The sequence below is a fragment of the Temnothorax nylanderi genome, unplaced genomic scaffold (genome assembly GCF_030848795.1).
Source record: "Temnothorax nylanderi isolate EJ_2023f unplaced genomic scaffold, tnyl_v1.0 TNYL_tig0229_pilon, whole genome shotgun sequence".
NCBI classification, from domain to species: Eukaryota; Metazoa; Arthropoda; class Insecta; order Hymenoptera; family Formicidae; genus Temnothorax; species Temnothorax nylanderi.
In genome coordinates this window covers 152861-172859 of record NW_027249291.1, presented here as the reverse complement: position 1 = coordinate 172859, position 19999 = coordinate 152861, and the positions used below count along the sequence as shown (strand labels likewise).

Here is a 19999-nt window from a genome sequence, read left to right as displayed (position 1 = left end):
AATATATGTCTTCTTCCCTATCACAAAAATAACATCGCTTTCTTTTTTTTAATTTATTCGACTGCCTTAAATATGTTTTAATAGTTTTATTTTATATAAAAAAAAAGTTGCACAACACCACCTGGGGTCACTGAGACCCTTAAAAAAACTTTAGACTCTTCTTGAACGGCAGCTGGACAAGGACGGAGACTGATCGTGATCGGGATCGATAGAACGTGACGTAACAAGATTTTATCCCCACTGTAGACCTATGAATACACGCTTATATACGTAGATGTAGCAACACGTTGAATTCGGGCTAGGGTCTAAATGACCTCAGGGGCGGTTCTAGGGTAAAGTGTCCCTACAGATAAAAATCTAATGGATTTAGGTCAGGCGAACGTGCAGGTCTGAAATGTAATCTTTCGATTGTAACTCATAAACCAGGAATTTAAGGACTATGTGTATATGACATTTCTTTTGCTTCCTCATAGAGGAAGCTTTGTTTTCATAAACTTCATAGATGGACCTTTGATCGCCTATAAAGCTAGGTCTAATCAACCAAATTTTAAAGAATTATGTATGAAATAGGGGTAGAAAAGACCAAAGAAAAAATTGTTTTTTTAGTTTTTGATGCCAATGTGTTCAAAATGTTCTAAAACGTCGGAAAATCGTAATTTTCAAAAATGTTCGTATGTGCGTGCGTGCGTGCGTGCGTGCGTGTGTCAAATTTACCGAAATTTCTATAACTCAAGAACTGGGGGCCTATTACGTATCTTTTCACGAGGTGAAAATGCGAAAAGTGAGAGAATTCACTAGAGTATCTACGATTTCATTGGTCGAAGTCTAGTAAATCTGTTCACTTTTCGCATTTTTACCTCGTGAAAAGATACGTAATAAGCCCCTTGATTAACCAAATCTTAAAGAATTATATATGAAATAGCTGTAGAAAAGACTGAAGAATATAATAGAATTAGAAAAATTGCCAATATTGTAAAATTTCAACCTTTAAAGACTATACCTCAAGTCTCTAGTAGTTTATTCTAGTGCAATTTATTATTAGATTATTATTGAATTGTTCGCTGTATGTATTTCTCTTCCATTTAAATTAAAAAAAAAATTGCTAATATTGTTTTATAAGTTGCCAGTTTCACATATTACATGTCATTTGGATAACTTATCAAAATAATTCGAAATATTAATCGAAATGAAAGAATTAACTAACAGAACGAATGAAATCGAAGAATTGAGGAATTGTAAGTGAAAATAATAAATAATATTAATTGATTTTTATTATATTTCTTTAAATATTTTTTTTTAAGAAATATATATATGCATTAAGAAAAAATTGGTTGTATGGACTATGGACTAATTTTGTATTGCTGTTGATCCAATGGTTGATTCAATAATTATTAAGTTCAACGGAAAACAAAAAAAACAGTATCTTAAAATTTGCGAAAGTTAGAACTTCGACCACCGTTTATATTAAATGCATTTATATTAAATGCACAATTTTTTTCTTTTTTTAAGTATTACATATTTACATATTTAAAAAAGTCCTCCTTTAAGGGGTCATGCTCAGTCAGGAAGCTGAAAAATAGGTGATTTTTTTTGCATAAACTATAAGACTTGTTTAAAATTGGGTTGGTCTATGTGAGAGAATATATTTTTATGAATGTAACATAATTTTTTTAATAAAAAATATTAATAATTAAAAAAGATACGGCCATCCTCCTGAAGGAAAACTGGTTTTGCGGTGATCACTGCTGCTCGGATCTGGATCATCTGAAATCAAAAATGCGAAAAGATTTATTTAATATATTAAAGTATCTAGTTCGTGAACGAACAGTATTTCGAAATATTGATTTGGGACAAAATGGCGGACGTTCAAAGTTAAAGTTTCGATTTTTATTTTATCGAAAATCGAAACTTTAACTTTGAACGTCCGCCATTTTGTCCCAAATCAATATTTCGAAAAACTGTTCGTTCACGAACTAGATACTTTAATATATTAAATAAATCTTTTCGCATTTTTGATTTCAGATGATCCAGATCCGAGCAGCAGTGATCACCGCAAAACCAGTTTTCCTTTAGGAGGATGGCCGTATCTTTTTTAATTATTAATATTTTTTATTAAAAAAATTATGTTACATTCATAAAAATATATTCTCTCACATAGACCAACCCAATTTTAAACAAGTCTTATAGTTTATGCAAAAAAAATCACTTATTTTTCGGCTTCCTGACTGAGCATGACCCCTTAACAAAAAACAAAAAAAAATGGCCCAATATCTCAAAATTTGCGGTAATTAGAAAACCTACAGGCATTTATACTGTGGAAAAATTAAAACTTTCTTAAAATAAAAAACAATATATAATTTATCAAAATGAGAGTAAATAAAAGGATTGTACTACCTTACTTGAGTGCCAAAATACAACGCGATACAGAATTAGAAAACATAATTTAAAAGTGTGCAAATTAGAAAGTTGCACATTACTTCCGTGGAAGAATTAACTAACCGATTGAACAAAATGGAAATAAGAAATATCCGCAATTAGTAGGGATCGTTTTAGTAAAAACATTAATTATTTAATTGATTTTTGTAGTAGTATAACAGATATTAGTATAACAGATATTAGTCGCAATAAAGTTTATCACAATAAAAAAAGTGTGCAAGTAGAAACTTGCACATTGCTTCTTCATAGTTTTTAAGTGTGCAAGTAGAAACTTGCACATTGCTTTCTCATAGTTTTTAAGTATGCAAGTAGAAACCTGCACATTGCTTCCTCATAGTTTTTAAGTGTGCAAGTCGAAACCTGCACATTGCTTCCTCATAGTTTTTAAGTGTGCAAGTCGAAACCTGCACATTGCTTCCTCATAGTTTTTAAGTGGGCAAGTAGAAACTTGCACATTGCTTCTTCATAATTTTTAAGTATGTTAATTATAAATTTGAACATTACTTTCTCACAATTTTTAAGTATGCAAATTATAAATTTGCACATTGCTTAATCAATATTTTATTTTGCTCATAAAGCTTTTTCTATGAGGAAGCCAAATTAATAAATATTTACTAATAATTATGCATAAAAAAACAGGCTTCCTTCTGTCAACAGGATTCTGTGTCAAATTTCAGGATAACGTGACAGAGAAACATTTGAAATGTTGACAGTGAGAATGATTGATGAGCAATTACATTAAATTTGAATCACCAAATTGTTTATGTCATTAGTGGTCCAGAACGGAATTCATCTTCACAATTTCACCGTTATCTAAAAATGCCTTGTGTCCGAGATAGAACTTGATCTCTGTAAGTCTGTTTCAACTTCTTAAATGTTTTCATCTCATTGTCCTGGAGTTTGACACAGAATTTGGTCGCATAACGCTGCTCGATTTTCTTATGTTCATTTTCGTGACGCGTCACCCAAATATACAGTTATACCACAGTATAAGTAAGAACAGTAGGTTCACTCCCTTAAAAAGTTGGTAAATGAATATGGCGATTCGCGCAATCAATAACATGGCGGCTGTCATCTGACAGTTCATTTGGTTAGATACATCGGCGTGTCAGTTGTATTATATTTGTATTTATTTAAAAAAATTTTTTTAATAAAATCATAATGAGTAATAAAAGTGGTTATCGATGTGTATTTAAACATTATGGGATCAAAGGAAACTTTATTCCGATTTCCGAAAGATTCAGAAAGGTACGTATTCATTATGACAAATACATGAATACATAAATACGTTAAATACACATAAATATAAATACATTAACACATTAATACATAAATAATAATGCTATTTGTATATTATGTAATAAGATACATAATCAATAAATACATTAAAAAAATTAATACATAAATATATTAATACATTAATATATTAAGACTTGAAATGCATTAAATATATTAATGTATTAATAATATTTATGTACCTATTAATTTTTTCAAATGTATTTATTTATTATGTATCTTATTACATAATATACGAATAGCATATTTATTTATGTATTAATGTGTTAATGTATTTATGTGTTAACGTATTTATGTATTCATGTATTTGTTATAATGAATACGTACCTTTCTGAATCTTTCGGAAATCAGAATGGTTTCCTTTGATCCCACAATCTTTAAATACATATCGATAATCACTTTTATTACTCATTATGATTTTATTTAAAAAAAATTTTTTAATAAATACAAATACAATACGCGCCGATACATATATAAATACAGTAATAAAAATATGCTATTTGAATATTATGTAATAAGATAATAAATAAATACATAAAAAAATTAATACATTAATACATAAATAAAATGAATAAAATATACATGAATAAAATGTGTCGTGGCATTTTTGTTTCGAATATTTAATTAATATGTATAATATACCCGGGAAAAAAAAATTATATATAATTATATATAAATATATATGATTATATATAATGCAATTATATATGAATTTTGTCTCTATATGATCATATATAATTATATGTATATAATCATATATAATCATATATGACCATATATAGTCAATATATATTGGAAAAGAACTGTTAACTTCGATAATAAAGCATTGATAAATTAAGATGTATATTTTTTCAAAAGCTATAGAATCAAAAGTGAAATGATTTATTCCATGCATATATTACAACTTGGCACTGCTTGACATGAGACAGTGCCGTGTCTCTTGATACCGTTTTTATACCACTGTCCGTCAAATTTTAAATACGAGAAACGAATCCTATCGAATATATATATATATATAAAGTTTCACATACATTTTGACATGATTATATATAAGTTCATATAGTTTATATATAAAGTATATATATAAGAATTAAGCATTTATCCATGTAGATTATATATGATTATATATAACCACATATAAACTTAAATTCGGATTATCCGATAGATGGCATCCGACAGGATTTATTTCTCGTATTTAAAATTTGACAAACAGTGGTATAAGAATGGTATCAAGAGACACGGCAGTATATCTCACGCCAAGCAACGCCAAGTTATATGTAAATCATTTCACTTTTGATTCTAGCTTTTGAAAAAATATACACTTAATTTATCAATGCTTTATTCCTTAATCGAAGTTAACAGAGTTCTTTTTAATATATATAAAATATTTATTATGTTAGATATAATCACATATGATTATATATAAAATCGACATTAGATATAATTAGATATAAAAAATGGCCCGATATAATTGTATATAATTACATATAACCACATACAATTATATATAACCATATATGGTTATATAATTATATGTGGTTATATATAATTATATACAATTATATCGGGCCATTTTTTATATCTAATTATATATAATGTCGATTTTATATAATCATATGTGATTATATCTAATCATTTTTTCTCGGGTATTTCTTATATTTTTTTCATTTCTTATATAATTATCACAAGCGGTTTCTATTATTCAAATAAAATGCGCTTGTATTTTTTACTTATGTGCATGTGTTAATTGTGACATTTTTGCTTCGAATATTTAATTAATATATATTTCTTATAATTTTTTTCATCTTATACAATTATTAAGCGGTTTCTAGTAAGCGGTTGAAATAAAACACGCTCGCACAATCAACATCATGGCGGACGTTTGCCACGAAGAACAAAGGCTTCGACACGGAGTGAACCTACTGTTCTTACTTATACTGTGGTTATACAAATGATTGTAGAATTACATATATTAATGTTATCAAATTGAAATTTTAACTGAAGATAGAGTATGAATGTAACTCTCGATCTACTGCAGTCTCGTTTTGGAATATTACTAGTTGTTGATAAAAAAAATTCAGTCTCATTACTTTTTAAACAGGCCACGTATATATACTTACGCAAGCAGTCTTGCTAATATATTTTCATTATAAAATTAGAAGTAATTAATTAAAAAGGAACAAAATAAATACAGAATGTTAAACGATATATTTTATTATCAAATAAACTATATAAAATATATAGTCATGAGATATATAAAAAATAAAAGTTACAGCAAACGGATCATGTGTAGTTTATGTGTATAAAACTAATTTATAATATTATTGCCCGCTGAAAATAACGGCTTTTGTTAAATTACGTCTTATTAAGTTTTTTTTGCTCGTTAATGGTAATTACTTTACCTCCGTAAAACAATATAATTTTGAAATAAAATGTTATTATTAGTTAATTTGATTAAAAGAGCATCTTCCCACTTCTTTTGAAGAATCGAATTTGTTGGAAATCTATACCTAATAATACCAATCAAATTTACATTAATATATATTTTATATTGTAACAACATTCAGATTTAAAGACAAATTTTACATGTCTAGTATAAGTAATTTTAACAATTACTTTTCCAAAGTTCTCTTTTAATAATAAACAATTATTGTCGATGAAATATAAAACTCGATAACAAGAATGATTGAAAGTCTAGCTGTTACGCGTGAGCTACTGAGCAAATTGAGCTCTCAGTTTATTGAAGTACCGGGAGTCGCCACTTGTGCAGTGGGGGCGCGTTTGATGTTCTTTTTTGGTAAATTTTATGGGTACGATCGAAATTAGATACGCCCGTGTTTCTACTATAACTAACTGAATATATTTGTATGATACGAGTTACAATAAGTATTTCCGACGGAGGAGAGTGTTACTACTCTTCTGACAAAGAAAGCTCCCTGCGAGGGATCACGGGGAATCTTTTGTGAACGCTTCCCAATGCTGCGTTCTGATAGGCTGTTCTATGCCGGTCGCTGGTTGGTCGTGTTTATGCGGCTGTAGCCACACTTTACATCAAAAACAGCCAACTGGCAGTCCATGGTTATATAGTCAAAGGACTGTACAGATTCAGTCAAAAATGTCGCTCCGGTAGCATTGAATAAGTGTTGAATTTCCCTATCTACTGGAGACGAAACTTTTAGTTGATAGTGTACCGACAGAACTACCTTAAAAAGTAGAGTTACCGAAAAATTCAATTTTTACAAAAATCACACTGTCGGAAATATTGATCGTAGGCCCAAACCAAAAAATACGTGTCTTCTCTTTTTTCAGAATACTTCTCGGAAAAAAATTGTCAAAATTATTGAAGTAGGTCAGGGTGAAAATGTGAAAATTTCACGTTGAATGCCCTATATATTTATCCTGTATTTTTCGCATATTCGTTTATTCGGAATTTCCTTGTGTATATTATAATGTAATTAAACTGATATTAATTTAATTATGTGATTGTACCGTTCTGGCTTTGGTTAAGACTGCGTTATGTCTGAAAGTAACGGCGCGTGATTTGCCAGGGCAAAGAGTTGTACGTAAAAGTCACTCAAAAATTAATATTAGATTATTTAGGCAATCAAGATCCAGTCCTGACTAATTACGGCGTTTTCTCTTTGTCTGATTGGAAAAATTTTATTCCACATTTGAGAGACTTATTTTTGCATTTAGAATTCTTTTCCATTTTCCCTCTCCATTGGAGATAACCAACTATCCTGTATATCAATTGATTTATCTTATGAGTGCACCAAAGCTTTTGCTTACTTTTGCTAACACAATTGTGTTTTACAGCTTTGCCTTTTTGATAACCGCAATTCTTTGTTGTGTCTTACAGCTTTGCTCATTGGTAACAAACACCTCGTGTTCCTCGGGTTATTGTCCACCCTCAAACAACGGCAGTGGTACAGATGTGCCACCTCCATTGCCGTCGCGCAAATCCCTATCCATGCAAAGTCTCTCTCCGCCGCCTTTGCCTCCCCGACCTCCACCTGCCATGCAAAACACAGTCACACCGGAGCTGGACCGACATCTGCTGATTCACTTAACGCCTTCAACCGTCAATCAGGGTATTTCTAACTCTGTAAGTAGCTTAATGGTCTAATAATGTTACATTGATATCCTTTACACCTGTTTTATGTCGTCAATAAACGTACATACATAATTGTCAAGTCACACATAAATCAGAAAACTTTTCTATGCGAATAGGCATATAATATAAACATAATTTTTCATTTCCATACATGACATTTATAATAATCCGTAATGAATTATATTTCAGTTTTCCCAAGATACCAATTTGAGCGCTTCGAACATTCTCAGTAAACATCAGCGAACGAAGTCTAGCCCGGAACAATTGGGAACAACGGCTATATCCCCGTCGGAAGCCAGTAGACGTTTAATCGCCTCCGAATCAATGAATGATTTGTTACCTCCAAGACATGTCAGGCATAATGATATCGATATCAATGAATTACCTCATGTCACACCACCCGGGACACCGCCGCCACCGTATCCTGCCCCCGTTTTAGGGCAAGATATTTTCTCGTCCACGTTAAACGACGTAAATATTTTATTTGTCTTAAATTTGTATTTAGCAGCAATATACTGTATATAATTTATTAATTCATTAAGGGGATGCTGGAGTGACGGCCGAACTCCGACGGGAAAGCGCCCTCATCTAAGCGGAATCAAAAATATCGATTATTTTGATCATTCTGTCATTATCCAACGAGATCCTACGAGATATCTGTCCTTGTCAGATTGCAACGCTATGTACACTGCGTGTGTGTACATGCATAAAATCTGCGATCAGTGAAAATCTTTTATATTAGGCTTTTAATCTTAGTTTCAATGGTGCCACGTTGTTCTTTGATCTAGTCCGATGAGTGAGATACTCTCGATTTGTACACGTAAGCTATATAATTCGTATATAAACGAAAGTTTCCATGAAGTGACAGCTCTAGGTTAGGTACACCAAGTAGTATCAAATATAATTTTTTTCAATTTTTTTAAGTTTTTAGCCTTCAATGTATCACTCCACCCATCATTTCTGTACGTACTTTAAACGTGTTAAAGGAATTTCAAATCTGTAAAGCCAATTCGAAGAAAATGATACACCTATAAATATCGATCATTGCCGTCGCTCCAGGATCCCCTTAAGCTCCTCCGATCTCTCATTAACTATACTGGATTATAGAGTCAGATGCAAGAAATTGTATAAATTTTTTTTTGCACTGTATGACAAAATAAATTAGCTTTTGCAATTTTATACAATTACTATAGTTGCAATAAGTATTATACTTAAACACACAAACGTCCTATTTCCTTTCTAACTTTTTCATGAATATGATATTTAATACAACCAATTTTATGTATCATTTATCATAATAATTCAAAATTACAATTATAATCTTTCTTATTTCTCTCATAATAATAGTTTTTCGTAATAACAGGCACTTGCGACTGATATCATTCCTGGATTACCAGCGTTCCAACAGCCAATTATGTCAATGGAAGAAGACGACGTTAGCGATCAAGAAATCGTAAGTTACTCACGAGTTTACGTACGAAATACTCTCAAAGATCTTTGAATAGTGATTTGTTTTATTAATTAATGCTTTAGGGTCAATTGGAAGATCATGGACCGTTCCAATCTTTATCCAGGCTGTGGGGACATCATGCACACCTTGCTGTATTTATTAATTACGTATTATCTAATAGTGATCCTTCTAGTTTGGTACGTATAACTATTCATAATTATTTATTATATCTATTTAAATTAGTACGTTCCAAAGTGCAACTGTTTTTTACGACGAGAAAATTATATGAAATTAATAAATTACATATGTTTATATTAATGTGATATATATTCTTGCAGTTATTTTATTTAATAACTGATTTGTACAAGGAGGGAAATGCCAAAGAGATGAAGAAATGGGCATACGAAATTCACTCTAGTTTTCTAGTACCTGGTGCGGTAAGTAATTAAATGTACGATATAAAAGATTCTTTATAAATTATTTATAATTTCTTGTATTTGCACGATTATTATATTCATCATACATTCTTTTTACAATGCCTAATTATATTGTATCTTATTTGCATTTAATTAATATTTGAATATATAATTATAATATTATTAATACTTGTTCATATTATTAATATTATTAATACTCTAAAATTTCAGCGTTATTTTTAATATCTTTTTTTTTATGCAAATAATATAATAATTGATATACTTTTTTTTATTTAGCCGTTACGTCTGCATAATGTGGATGAGAATGTCGCGAATGAGATTGATGATGTTCTCTTGAAAGAATCTGATAAAGAAGAAATTCTCAGAAAGGTACGTTTAAGCATGAAATAAAATAAATTATTGGCAGAAATTAACATACAGAGTATCTCAAAAATTCTTATTTTAGAGCACAATAATGAAAAAATTTATGGAATATTGAGTAATGAACATTTCTATGAGCTTTTTATCTCGAGCAATAATTTTTACGCTATAAATGTTAACCGTATTTTTTCCAGATTTGATAAATGCAACGGATATTGTGACTAATTTTTATTATTTCTCTATGCAGATATTCTGGAAGGCACGTACTAGAGCGAAGGAAGAGTTGAACGAACAGCTGACGCATTTCCAGCAGAAGAGAACTGCAGGACTGGCCACAATCTTCGGTCCAACCGATATTTCGCTCGATGAGAGTATATCCGATAAAGCGCGGGAAACGAAAATTATTGAGACGTATCTTCTGCCGAAAATGGAACCTTATCTGTAAGACTTTATTTATATAGAATTTTAACAATTCTTTTATAAGGTATCATTAAGGATAAAAAGTAGTTGAAACGGAACATGTAACAACAGTATTGATGTGTTGTCTGACAATAAATTGAATAAAACTAAAGTGTAATAGTGGGATATCTATTTGGTAAATGCACAATTTTCTTTTATTATTTTTTTATTTTAATTTAAATAACCAGTGCTTTTCGTTTCCTCGTAGAATTATGTTTTGTGATTGGCTGCGTTTTGCCGAACCTCCGCTAGCTAAGCCGCTAGGTAGAAATTAAGTGTGATTGGTTGGATCCAAAGGTAAGAACGAATCACATTCAATTGCTACCTAGCGGCTTAGCTAGCGGAGGTTCGGCAATACGCAGCCATTGCTTGGCATTGGAGATAACTATAGTTGATAATAAGAAATGTATATATTGACGATAGAAAAGAAAAATTTTGGGAAACTTTCAGGGAAGACATAGAGAAGGAACATGTGGATTTGCGGCTCTTTACGACAGCAGCTGGTCTAGCTACTATATTAATAAAGATTTTCCAATTGCGACCAGTATGGATCGATCGAGTGCCTACCTTTGTTGCAAAAGACAAATCCAACATCAAAGCACGGCTGCTTACTGGAAAATCGCGTAAGATGACGATCAGAGGACACCATTTTGTAGCGCATCAATATTTCACGATAACTTACTGCAATCATTGTCAACTTATTATCGGCGGAATTGGCCCTCAAGGATATTTATGCAGTGGTATGTAAAATGTGTAATAAAAAGTTTCCAAGACTTTCCTTGAATAAAAATAGAAAAATTTTTCTTTAAAAATCAATTTCTATAAGTGGCAACAGTTTAACTGAAAAAGTTATAATTGATAAAAAGATGTGGTTAATAATAATAATAATAATAATAATGACAATGACAATGACGACGACGACGACGACGACGACGACGACGACGACGACGACGACGACGACGACGACGACGACGACGACGACGACGACGACGACGACGACGACGACGACGACGACGACGACGACGACGACGACGACGACGACGACGACGACGACGACGACGACGACGACGACGACGACGACGACGACGACGACGACGACGACGACGACGACGACGACGACGACGACGACGACGACGACGACGACGACGACGACGACGACGACGACGACGACGACGACGACGACGACGACGACGACGACGACGACGACGACGACGACGACGACGACGACGACGACGACGACGACGACGACGACGACGACGACGACGACGACGACGACGACGACGACGACGACGACGACGACGACGACGACGACGACGACGACGACGACGACGACGACGACGACGACGACGACGACGACGACGACGACGACGACGACGACGACGACGACGACGACGACGACGACGACGACGACGACGACGACGACGACGACGACGACGACGACGACGACGACGACGACGACGACGACGACGACGACGACGACGACGACGACGACGACGACGACGACGACGACGACGACGACGACGACGACGACGACGACGACGACGACGACGACGACGACGACGACGACGACGACGACGACGACGACGACGACGACGACGACGACGACGACGACGACGACGACGACGACGACGACGACGACGACGACGACGACGACGACGACGACGACGACGACGACGACGACGACGACGACGACGACGACGACGACGACGACGACGACGACGACGACGACGACGACGACGACGACGACGACGACGACGACGACGACGACGACGACGACGACGACGACGACGACGACGACGACGACGACGACGACGACGACGACGACGACGACGACGACGACGACGACGACGACGACGACGACGACGACGACGACGACGACGACGACGACGACGACGACGACGACGACGACGACGACGACGACGACGACGACGACGACGACGACGACGACGACGACGACGACGACGACGACGACGACGACGACGACGACGACGACGACGACGACGACGACGACGACGACGACGACGACGACGACGACGACGACGACGACGACGACGACGACGACGACGACGACGACGACGACGACGACGACGACGACGACGACGACGACGACGACGACGACGACGACGACGACGACGACGACGACGACGACGACGACGACGACGACGACGACGACGACGACGACGACGACGACGACGACGACGACGACGACGACGACGACGACGACGACGACGACGACGACGACGACGACGACGACGACGACGACGACGACGACGACGACGACGACGACGACGACGACGACGACGACGACGACGACGACGACGACGACGACGACGACGACGACGACGACGACGACGACGACGACGACGACGACGACGACGACGACGACGACGACGACGACGACGACGACGACGACGACGACGACGACGACGACGACGACGACGACGACGACGACGACGACGACGACGACGACGACGACGACGACGACGACGACGACGACGACGACGACGACGACGACGACGACGACGACGACGACGACGACGACGACGACGACGACGACGACGACGACGACGACGACGACGACGACGACGACGACGACGACGACGACGACGACGACGACGACGACGACGACGACGACGACGACGACGACGACGACGACGACGACGACGACGACGACGACGACGACGACGACGACGACGACGACGACGACGACGACGACGACGACGACGACGACGACGACGACGACGACGACGACGACGACGACGACGACGACGACGACGACGACGACGACGACGACGACGACGACGACGACGACGACGACGACGACGACGACGACGACGACGACGACGACGACGACGACGACGACGACGACGACGACGACGACGACGACGACGACGACGACGACGACGACGACGACGACGACGACGACGACGACGACGACGACGACGACGACGACGACGACGACGACGACGACGACGACGACGACGACGACGACGACGACGACGACGACGACGACGACGACGACAATAATATTAATATTAATTTTAACTAATATACATTTTACAAATTATTATAATTTTTGAAACATTGGTATATGTTATGTAATAATGTTTTATGTTATATATATATATATAAATTACTTTTTAAGACAAAGAATTGCTTTAGTTTCTTTTTTGTTCTTTTTATTATAACTTGTTTCTTTTTGTATCATAAAACTTGGTTTATTTGACTTATCATTTTATACATAATAGGGTTGTGTGGGGTGATGTGCAACACTTTTTTTCGTTGCTCGGAAAACATCCAAAAATCAAATTCTTGAATATATCATGGCTGTATAATGTAGAGGAAGGAAAATACTAAAATTCTGCGTGATTAGATTTTCAAAATTTTAAATTTTTCCTAAAAATTTTTCGAGTTTTCAAAAACGTCTGTTTTAGCATTTTCAAATTTTCTTGGGGTGATGTGCAACACAGGTAAAATTAAGGTAAAAAATGCATGAATATCGACATTAATCGACTTAAATGTTAAATTTGAGCTTCTTAAATACAAATTAATCGAAATCTGGTGAACAAAAAATTTCACTGTGTTGTAATCGACCTCTGACAAATGGAATTTCACAAAATCATTTTATTTGATTTCTTATTTATTTATCGCTTAAAAATTAATATAATGAAAGGAAAAACGCAAAAAACTTTATTTTTCATCATCTGAATTGCAGTTGTCACAAGTAAAATAGTTGCGACCTTGCATGTCGACACATTTCAAATGATAGTGTTCCACATCACCCCAAACACGCTATTTTGCGCGGACTGGTGTGACACCAACACAATGTAAGGAAATCACAAAATCGTTTTGGATTATCAAAAGCACTTGAAAAACTAACAATATAAAAATATTTACCTATAAGATGACTAAAACCAATTCACGAAATCACTATGAATGTGAAAAGCAAAAAAAACTTTCAGCTCGAGAAATTTAACTCGCTTTTCGTACAGCAAACCAGGGTGCATGCTATCTCGCGAGTTATTTATCTAAAACAAGGTACTGTCGACACAAACACATGGCAGTATGCGGTTCTGTCAAATGTCGACATGCAGACCAGGAATCGGAAACGTTGCACATCACCCCATGTTGCACATCACCCCACACAACCCTATAATTTTTATTAAATCAAGAAATTTCGTCGGCCTAACTGGCAGTAAAGTTAAATAGTTTAAATTTTCATTGCGAAAAAATATTACCCCAGCCAGGGTTTGAACCTGCAACCTCCCGTATACCGTGCAGGTGTCGTGCCAATTCGACCACTGGGGCTGTGGTAATATTTTATCGCAATAACAATTATAAAATCGACCATGATATATAACGTCTTTCCGATATGAACATAGAAAAACTGTGAGCCAACTTGCTTTGTCGGATTCCAGGTTCAAACCCTGGCTGGGGTAATATTTTTTCGCAATGAAAATTTAAACTATTTAACTTTACTGCCAGTTAGGCCGACGAAATTTCTTGATTTATTATTTGATCACTGGCGAAGAATTATTTTAATGAATTTGATACACCTGGCCTAGTAATGGTGTCCCAACGGAATGGAAGGTTTTTAGAAATTACATCAACTGACCAAAAACCCATGGTCGAAATTAATAATGTCTCGATGTTTGATCCGAAAAAGTACTGTGTGAATCCGACAAAGCAAGTTGGCTCACAGTTTTTCTATGTTCATATCGGAAAGACGTTATATATCATGGTCGATTTTATAATTATTATTGCGATAAAATATTACCACAGCCCCAGTGGTCGAATTGGCACGACACCCGCACGGTATACGGGAGGTTCCAGGTTCAAACCCTGGCTGGGGTAATATTTTTTCGCAATGAAAATTTAAACTATTTAACTTTACTGTTAGGCCGACCAGTTAGGCCGACGAAATTTCTTGATTTATTATTTGATCACTGGCGAAGAATTATTTTAATGAATAATTTTTATTTCTACATTATATAATATTTATACGTGATATATTTATTGCTTTATACATAATATAATTTTATAACACATGAAACATATATAAACACTTATAAGCTGCTCTTTCTGCTGAATGCAACTAATGATATATTATTTGCTAATTGATTGACAGATTGTTCCCTCAGCGTACATCGACAATGTGTTCGTGTAGTAGAGGAGAGCTGTCCTGGCCCTTTAATGCGAAAAGAAAGAGGCAATGATAGGATCAGTAAATTGATGGAACGTATTCGACCGGAGAGGAAACCTCCATCTTCTCATCACCATCATTCTCAGAATCATATATCGCATCGTAAGTTCAGCTTTTGACATTTTATGCAAATTGCATTATTTCTCAGTTAAATACTAATTACAAGACAGATACAAACAACTAAGCTTTCAATTATTTAGCTTTTAGCATTATAAAAGTTAACATTATAAATCATTTGTTTAATGGTTTAAAATAGAATTTTGTCAACTTTAAACATTTCTCATTCAAAAACTATAGCTTCGGTTTTTTTTATATTTAAGAGTTTTCATCTCAAAATGATTTCGAGAACCTGCCATTAACGAGTATCACGGTAGTTTTGGGAATTATGAATTTTTGTAAAAGAATTATTTATACATCATGAATTCTGAAATAATGAATTCATGAAATAATTAATTTTTTAAACATAAATTCCTAATCAGTTGGAATATATAGAGCATAGAGCCGTAACAAGATGTCAACATTATTAATTCTATATTCGAGTTAAGATATAATCTACGTTATTAATTCTATATTTGAGTTAAGATAATCTACAGACGTTTCGGTCTATTATAGGACCATCTCCAGTGTCAATCTTATTATAATTTTACAGTGCCGTCCACTCACAATACAGCAATTCAACTAATGCGTTAATTTTATCATTGTAACTATGCGATAATTTTCTAACCGACTGACTATTTATGTATTTCGACACTGAAGATGGTCCTATAATGGACGAAACGTCTGTAGATTATTTTAACTCAAATATAGAATTAATAACGTTGACACCTTGTTACGGTTTTAACTCAGCTCTATGCTTTATATATTCCGACTAATTTTTAATCTTTTGAGCTATTCTTTGTTATATAAATTCCTAAAATGTTAATAATTAAATAACGATTCTTGAATATAAATTTATAATAGGGAATTTGCATGATTTTTTTAAAAAATTGCATTAAATAATTTGTATGTTCTTTTAGGGTGCATTCGGGGAGACGCTATTAACGCTATAAACGCAAACGCTATGAACTTCGTTCGAGGAGCCAATAGCGCGATAGCGATAGCGCGCTTCCCGAACGCAGCCTAAGTGCCAATAGCATTTCGTGCCTCACCTCAAAAATAATAGCGAAAATAGCGCGAGTGATGACGTCACGCTGCCTTTACAGTGGCGTCATCATCGTATATCACAGCGCCACAAAGCGTCTCCTCGAACAGTTTTGGACGATAATTGTGCTAATAGCGTGCTCCCCGAATGCACCCTTAATTGTCATTTTTTTTCATAATTTTTTAACGCAAATTAAGCGAGAAAATAAATAATAAAATATTGCATTATTTGAAATGCCGAAAACGGTCCGGAAACGACCGAGTTTTCCCGAACGCCGTGTGACGTCAAACCGCAGTAAAGCAATACTTTTAACCATTGAAACAATCATTTATTTTGAAAAATGAGTAAAGCAAAGACATATAAAACGTGTTTTGTACCTTTATGTAAAAGTACTGTTATTAAAACACCAGGTAAACTGTTTTTTATGTACCTCAAGATAAAAACGTGAGATTACAAATAGAATCTTCCCGTTTGACGCTGACATAACCTATAACTCGCTGAGATAGAAAGAGAAGGGAGTATACTCGTGTGCACTCGGGTGACGTTTTCGAACGCAGCCCAGCAGACGAAGAGTTGAGACTATTGCAATGTGACGTCATGCACTTGTCAGCCAATCAAAATCGTTTTCTCACAGCACAGAAAATTTCAAATATTATTAAAATTCAATTTAATTTTTGAATACCTACCTATTGATTAAAATTAAAAATTTTGTTGTAAATAAATTTATAATAATGTATATTTAAATTACAAAAAAAAATGTAATGTTTTTTTTTATGCAAATTCCCTATTAAGAAGAGATAATTATGCTCTCTTCAAGATTGAAAATTATTTACGATTATGAATGATCCACAAAAATAGCGGTGCATAATTACATTGTTTCCAGAAATTTATTTTAAATTATTAATTTGTTATTGATTACTGGCCGATCCTAGGGGGGAGTTTTGAGGTAAAATTCCCGCTTTCTTCTAAATAAAAAAAATTAGTTTTGCTGGATCTGTTTAAAAAATCTAGGAAAAAATGCATTAAATTTTAAAGTAGGCCTGTCGATTTGGGCGCTCGTGGACTCCCGCTTTCATGGGCCCATTCCTTCATTCTGCACGTTCCCTCCTCCGATCCTGTATATGTCTTCTATCCCTATCATATAGTTAAAAGAAAGTAAGAATAGGATTAGAAGTTTCTTTACCACGTTTTTGTCGTTGATCCTCGAGTAAAAGTTAAGCGTGATACTAATTGTAAGAAAAATATCAAACTAATAACGAATTTGATTGGATGCACTAAGTGCACACTGATGCACATTAAAGCCGTCGTAAGTATTAACACAAATCAACGTAAAGTGTATGTTTAAGGCTCCTGGGTAGTCACCGCGGCCATATTGAATTTCTTGCTATCGAGACGAGAAATTACCCTATTTTGTGTTACGTGGCATTCTCAAATTAAGAGACATTTCAATAAAAAATCACTGTAGATTATTTCAGAACACTTCTAAAATTGACCGGGGACTATTCTTTTCCCTCGACAATAAACAAATAACCATAAAACGAAGCCTAAACATACGGGAAAACAAGCCGTTTGACGACTATCGAAAGGAGTGGAAAATGTTCCTCCGCATATGTATTCCTTGCAAATCTTACTCCTCGGTCAATTTTACGAGTTTATCTTAAGTGAAAATATTCTTAAGTTTTTCATAAAAATTTTACTTCAAGACTATCTACTATATATTTTTTTTATTTTTACAAATCAGACAATTTGCAATCATTCAGCATACACGAAAAATCTTTTTTTAATCTTTTTGAAAAATATTTTTTTGGTTGATTATGAATTTTTGAATTTTTGTCGAAGAAAGATTGCAAAATGTTCGTTCCGGAAAAATAACTGACTACTGAACATTTTTACTGGATTATATAAAAATCCGTAAGAAAAAAATCATATCTTTTGCTTCCTCATAGAGGAAGCTTTGTGATGGTGAAAAAAATTTTTTTTCGATATTTTGATGGAAATAGGTTTAGAATGTTCCAAAATGTCGAGAAATCATATTAGTAAAAAATGTCCGGAAGTATGTGTGCGTGCGTGCGTGCGTGCGTGCGTGCGTGCGTGTACAGTCGTTCACGGAAAGGTTGCAACACTTTTTTTTTGATGATTTTTGGAACGCGCAGTAATTTTGAGATCGCGATTCACCATCTCTGTATACACGTAGTGAACGGTTATGATAGCTGTCAAAGTGAACTATACAAGGTGGAGGTTCACGAAATGTATCTTGTGCGCCGCGGAAAATCTTAAGATATCAACTGGATACTGTAATATCGGGGTTAGTATAAAAGAATAAGCTAAATAGACAATTTTATTTTATAAATTAATTTTTATTTTCAAGACATGTGTAACATTAAAAATTAATGTAATATAAACATATTAATATAATTATTTATAATAATTATATTAATTATTATAATAATTATATTAACAATATATTAATTATTTATAATAATTATATTAATATATTGTGTTATATGTTATATTAATTTTAATTACATAATTAATTACATAATTAATAACATTAAAATTAATTAATAACATATTAATTTTAATACATATTATTAATACATAATTAATATAACAGTAAAATAAACCGGTGTCTGGATTAATGTTCGGCAAGCAGAGGACATCAGTCGATCGAAGAAGCTGCCGTGGAAGACGTGGATGCTGAGACCGCGAAGTCACATCACCGCTTCAAAGCCAATCCTTCTCGTCAAATAACGATGAAGTAATCTTTCTAAAAAATTACAATTATAAAAATTAATTACTTGCAAAATCAGTTTTAGTACAAAATCATCATTTTATTATAATTATATTAAGTTGAGAAGATAGATTTACTTACATAAAATTGCCAGATCGCTGATTACTATTGATTGTTCGGTAAGAACAGATCAATCGCAATCTGTTGTCCGCTGCAATCCAGAACGAATCTCTTGTAGAAATTCGTTGTGGGATTAAGATGTGCACGTCTTTGTTCACTCTAGTACTGGGATCTTCTCTCGGCTGCAGGGCCCCTGGACCGATATTAGGCAGGGATGTTTCGAAAACGGCGATACGTCCTCGGGTGGTGGAG

General features: G+C 34.9%; 1 protein-coding gene across 1 annotated transcript in view; it reads left to right on the top strand.

Moving 5' to 3' along the window:
- Window positions 1-19999, top strand: part of Rhogef2 (Rho guanine nucleotide exchange factor 2) — a 249483-nt gene that overhangs the window by 82858 nt on the left and 146626 nt on the right. Inside the window, exons 7-15 of the mRNA XM_071717917.1 lie at window positions 7592-7837; window positions 8036-8317; window positions 9210-9299; window positions 9380-9493; window positions 9635-9733; window positions 10010-10102; window positions 10341-10534; window positions 11003-11292; window positions 15681-15857. Coding sequence (XP_071574018.1) covers window positions 7592-7837; window positions 8036-8317; window positions 9210-9299; window positions 9380-9493; window positions 9635-9733; window positions 10010-10102; window positions 10341-10534; window positions 11003-11292; window positions 15681-15857 — 1585 coding nt within the window. The remainder of the gene's footprint in view (window positions 1-7591; window positions 7838-8035; window positions 8318-9209; window positions 9300-9379; window positions 9494-9634; window positions 9734-10009; window positions 10103-10340; window positions 10535-11002; window positions 11293-15680; window positions 15858-19999) is intronic.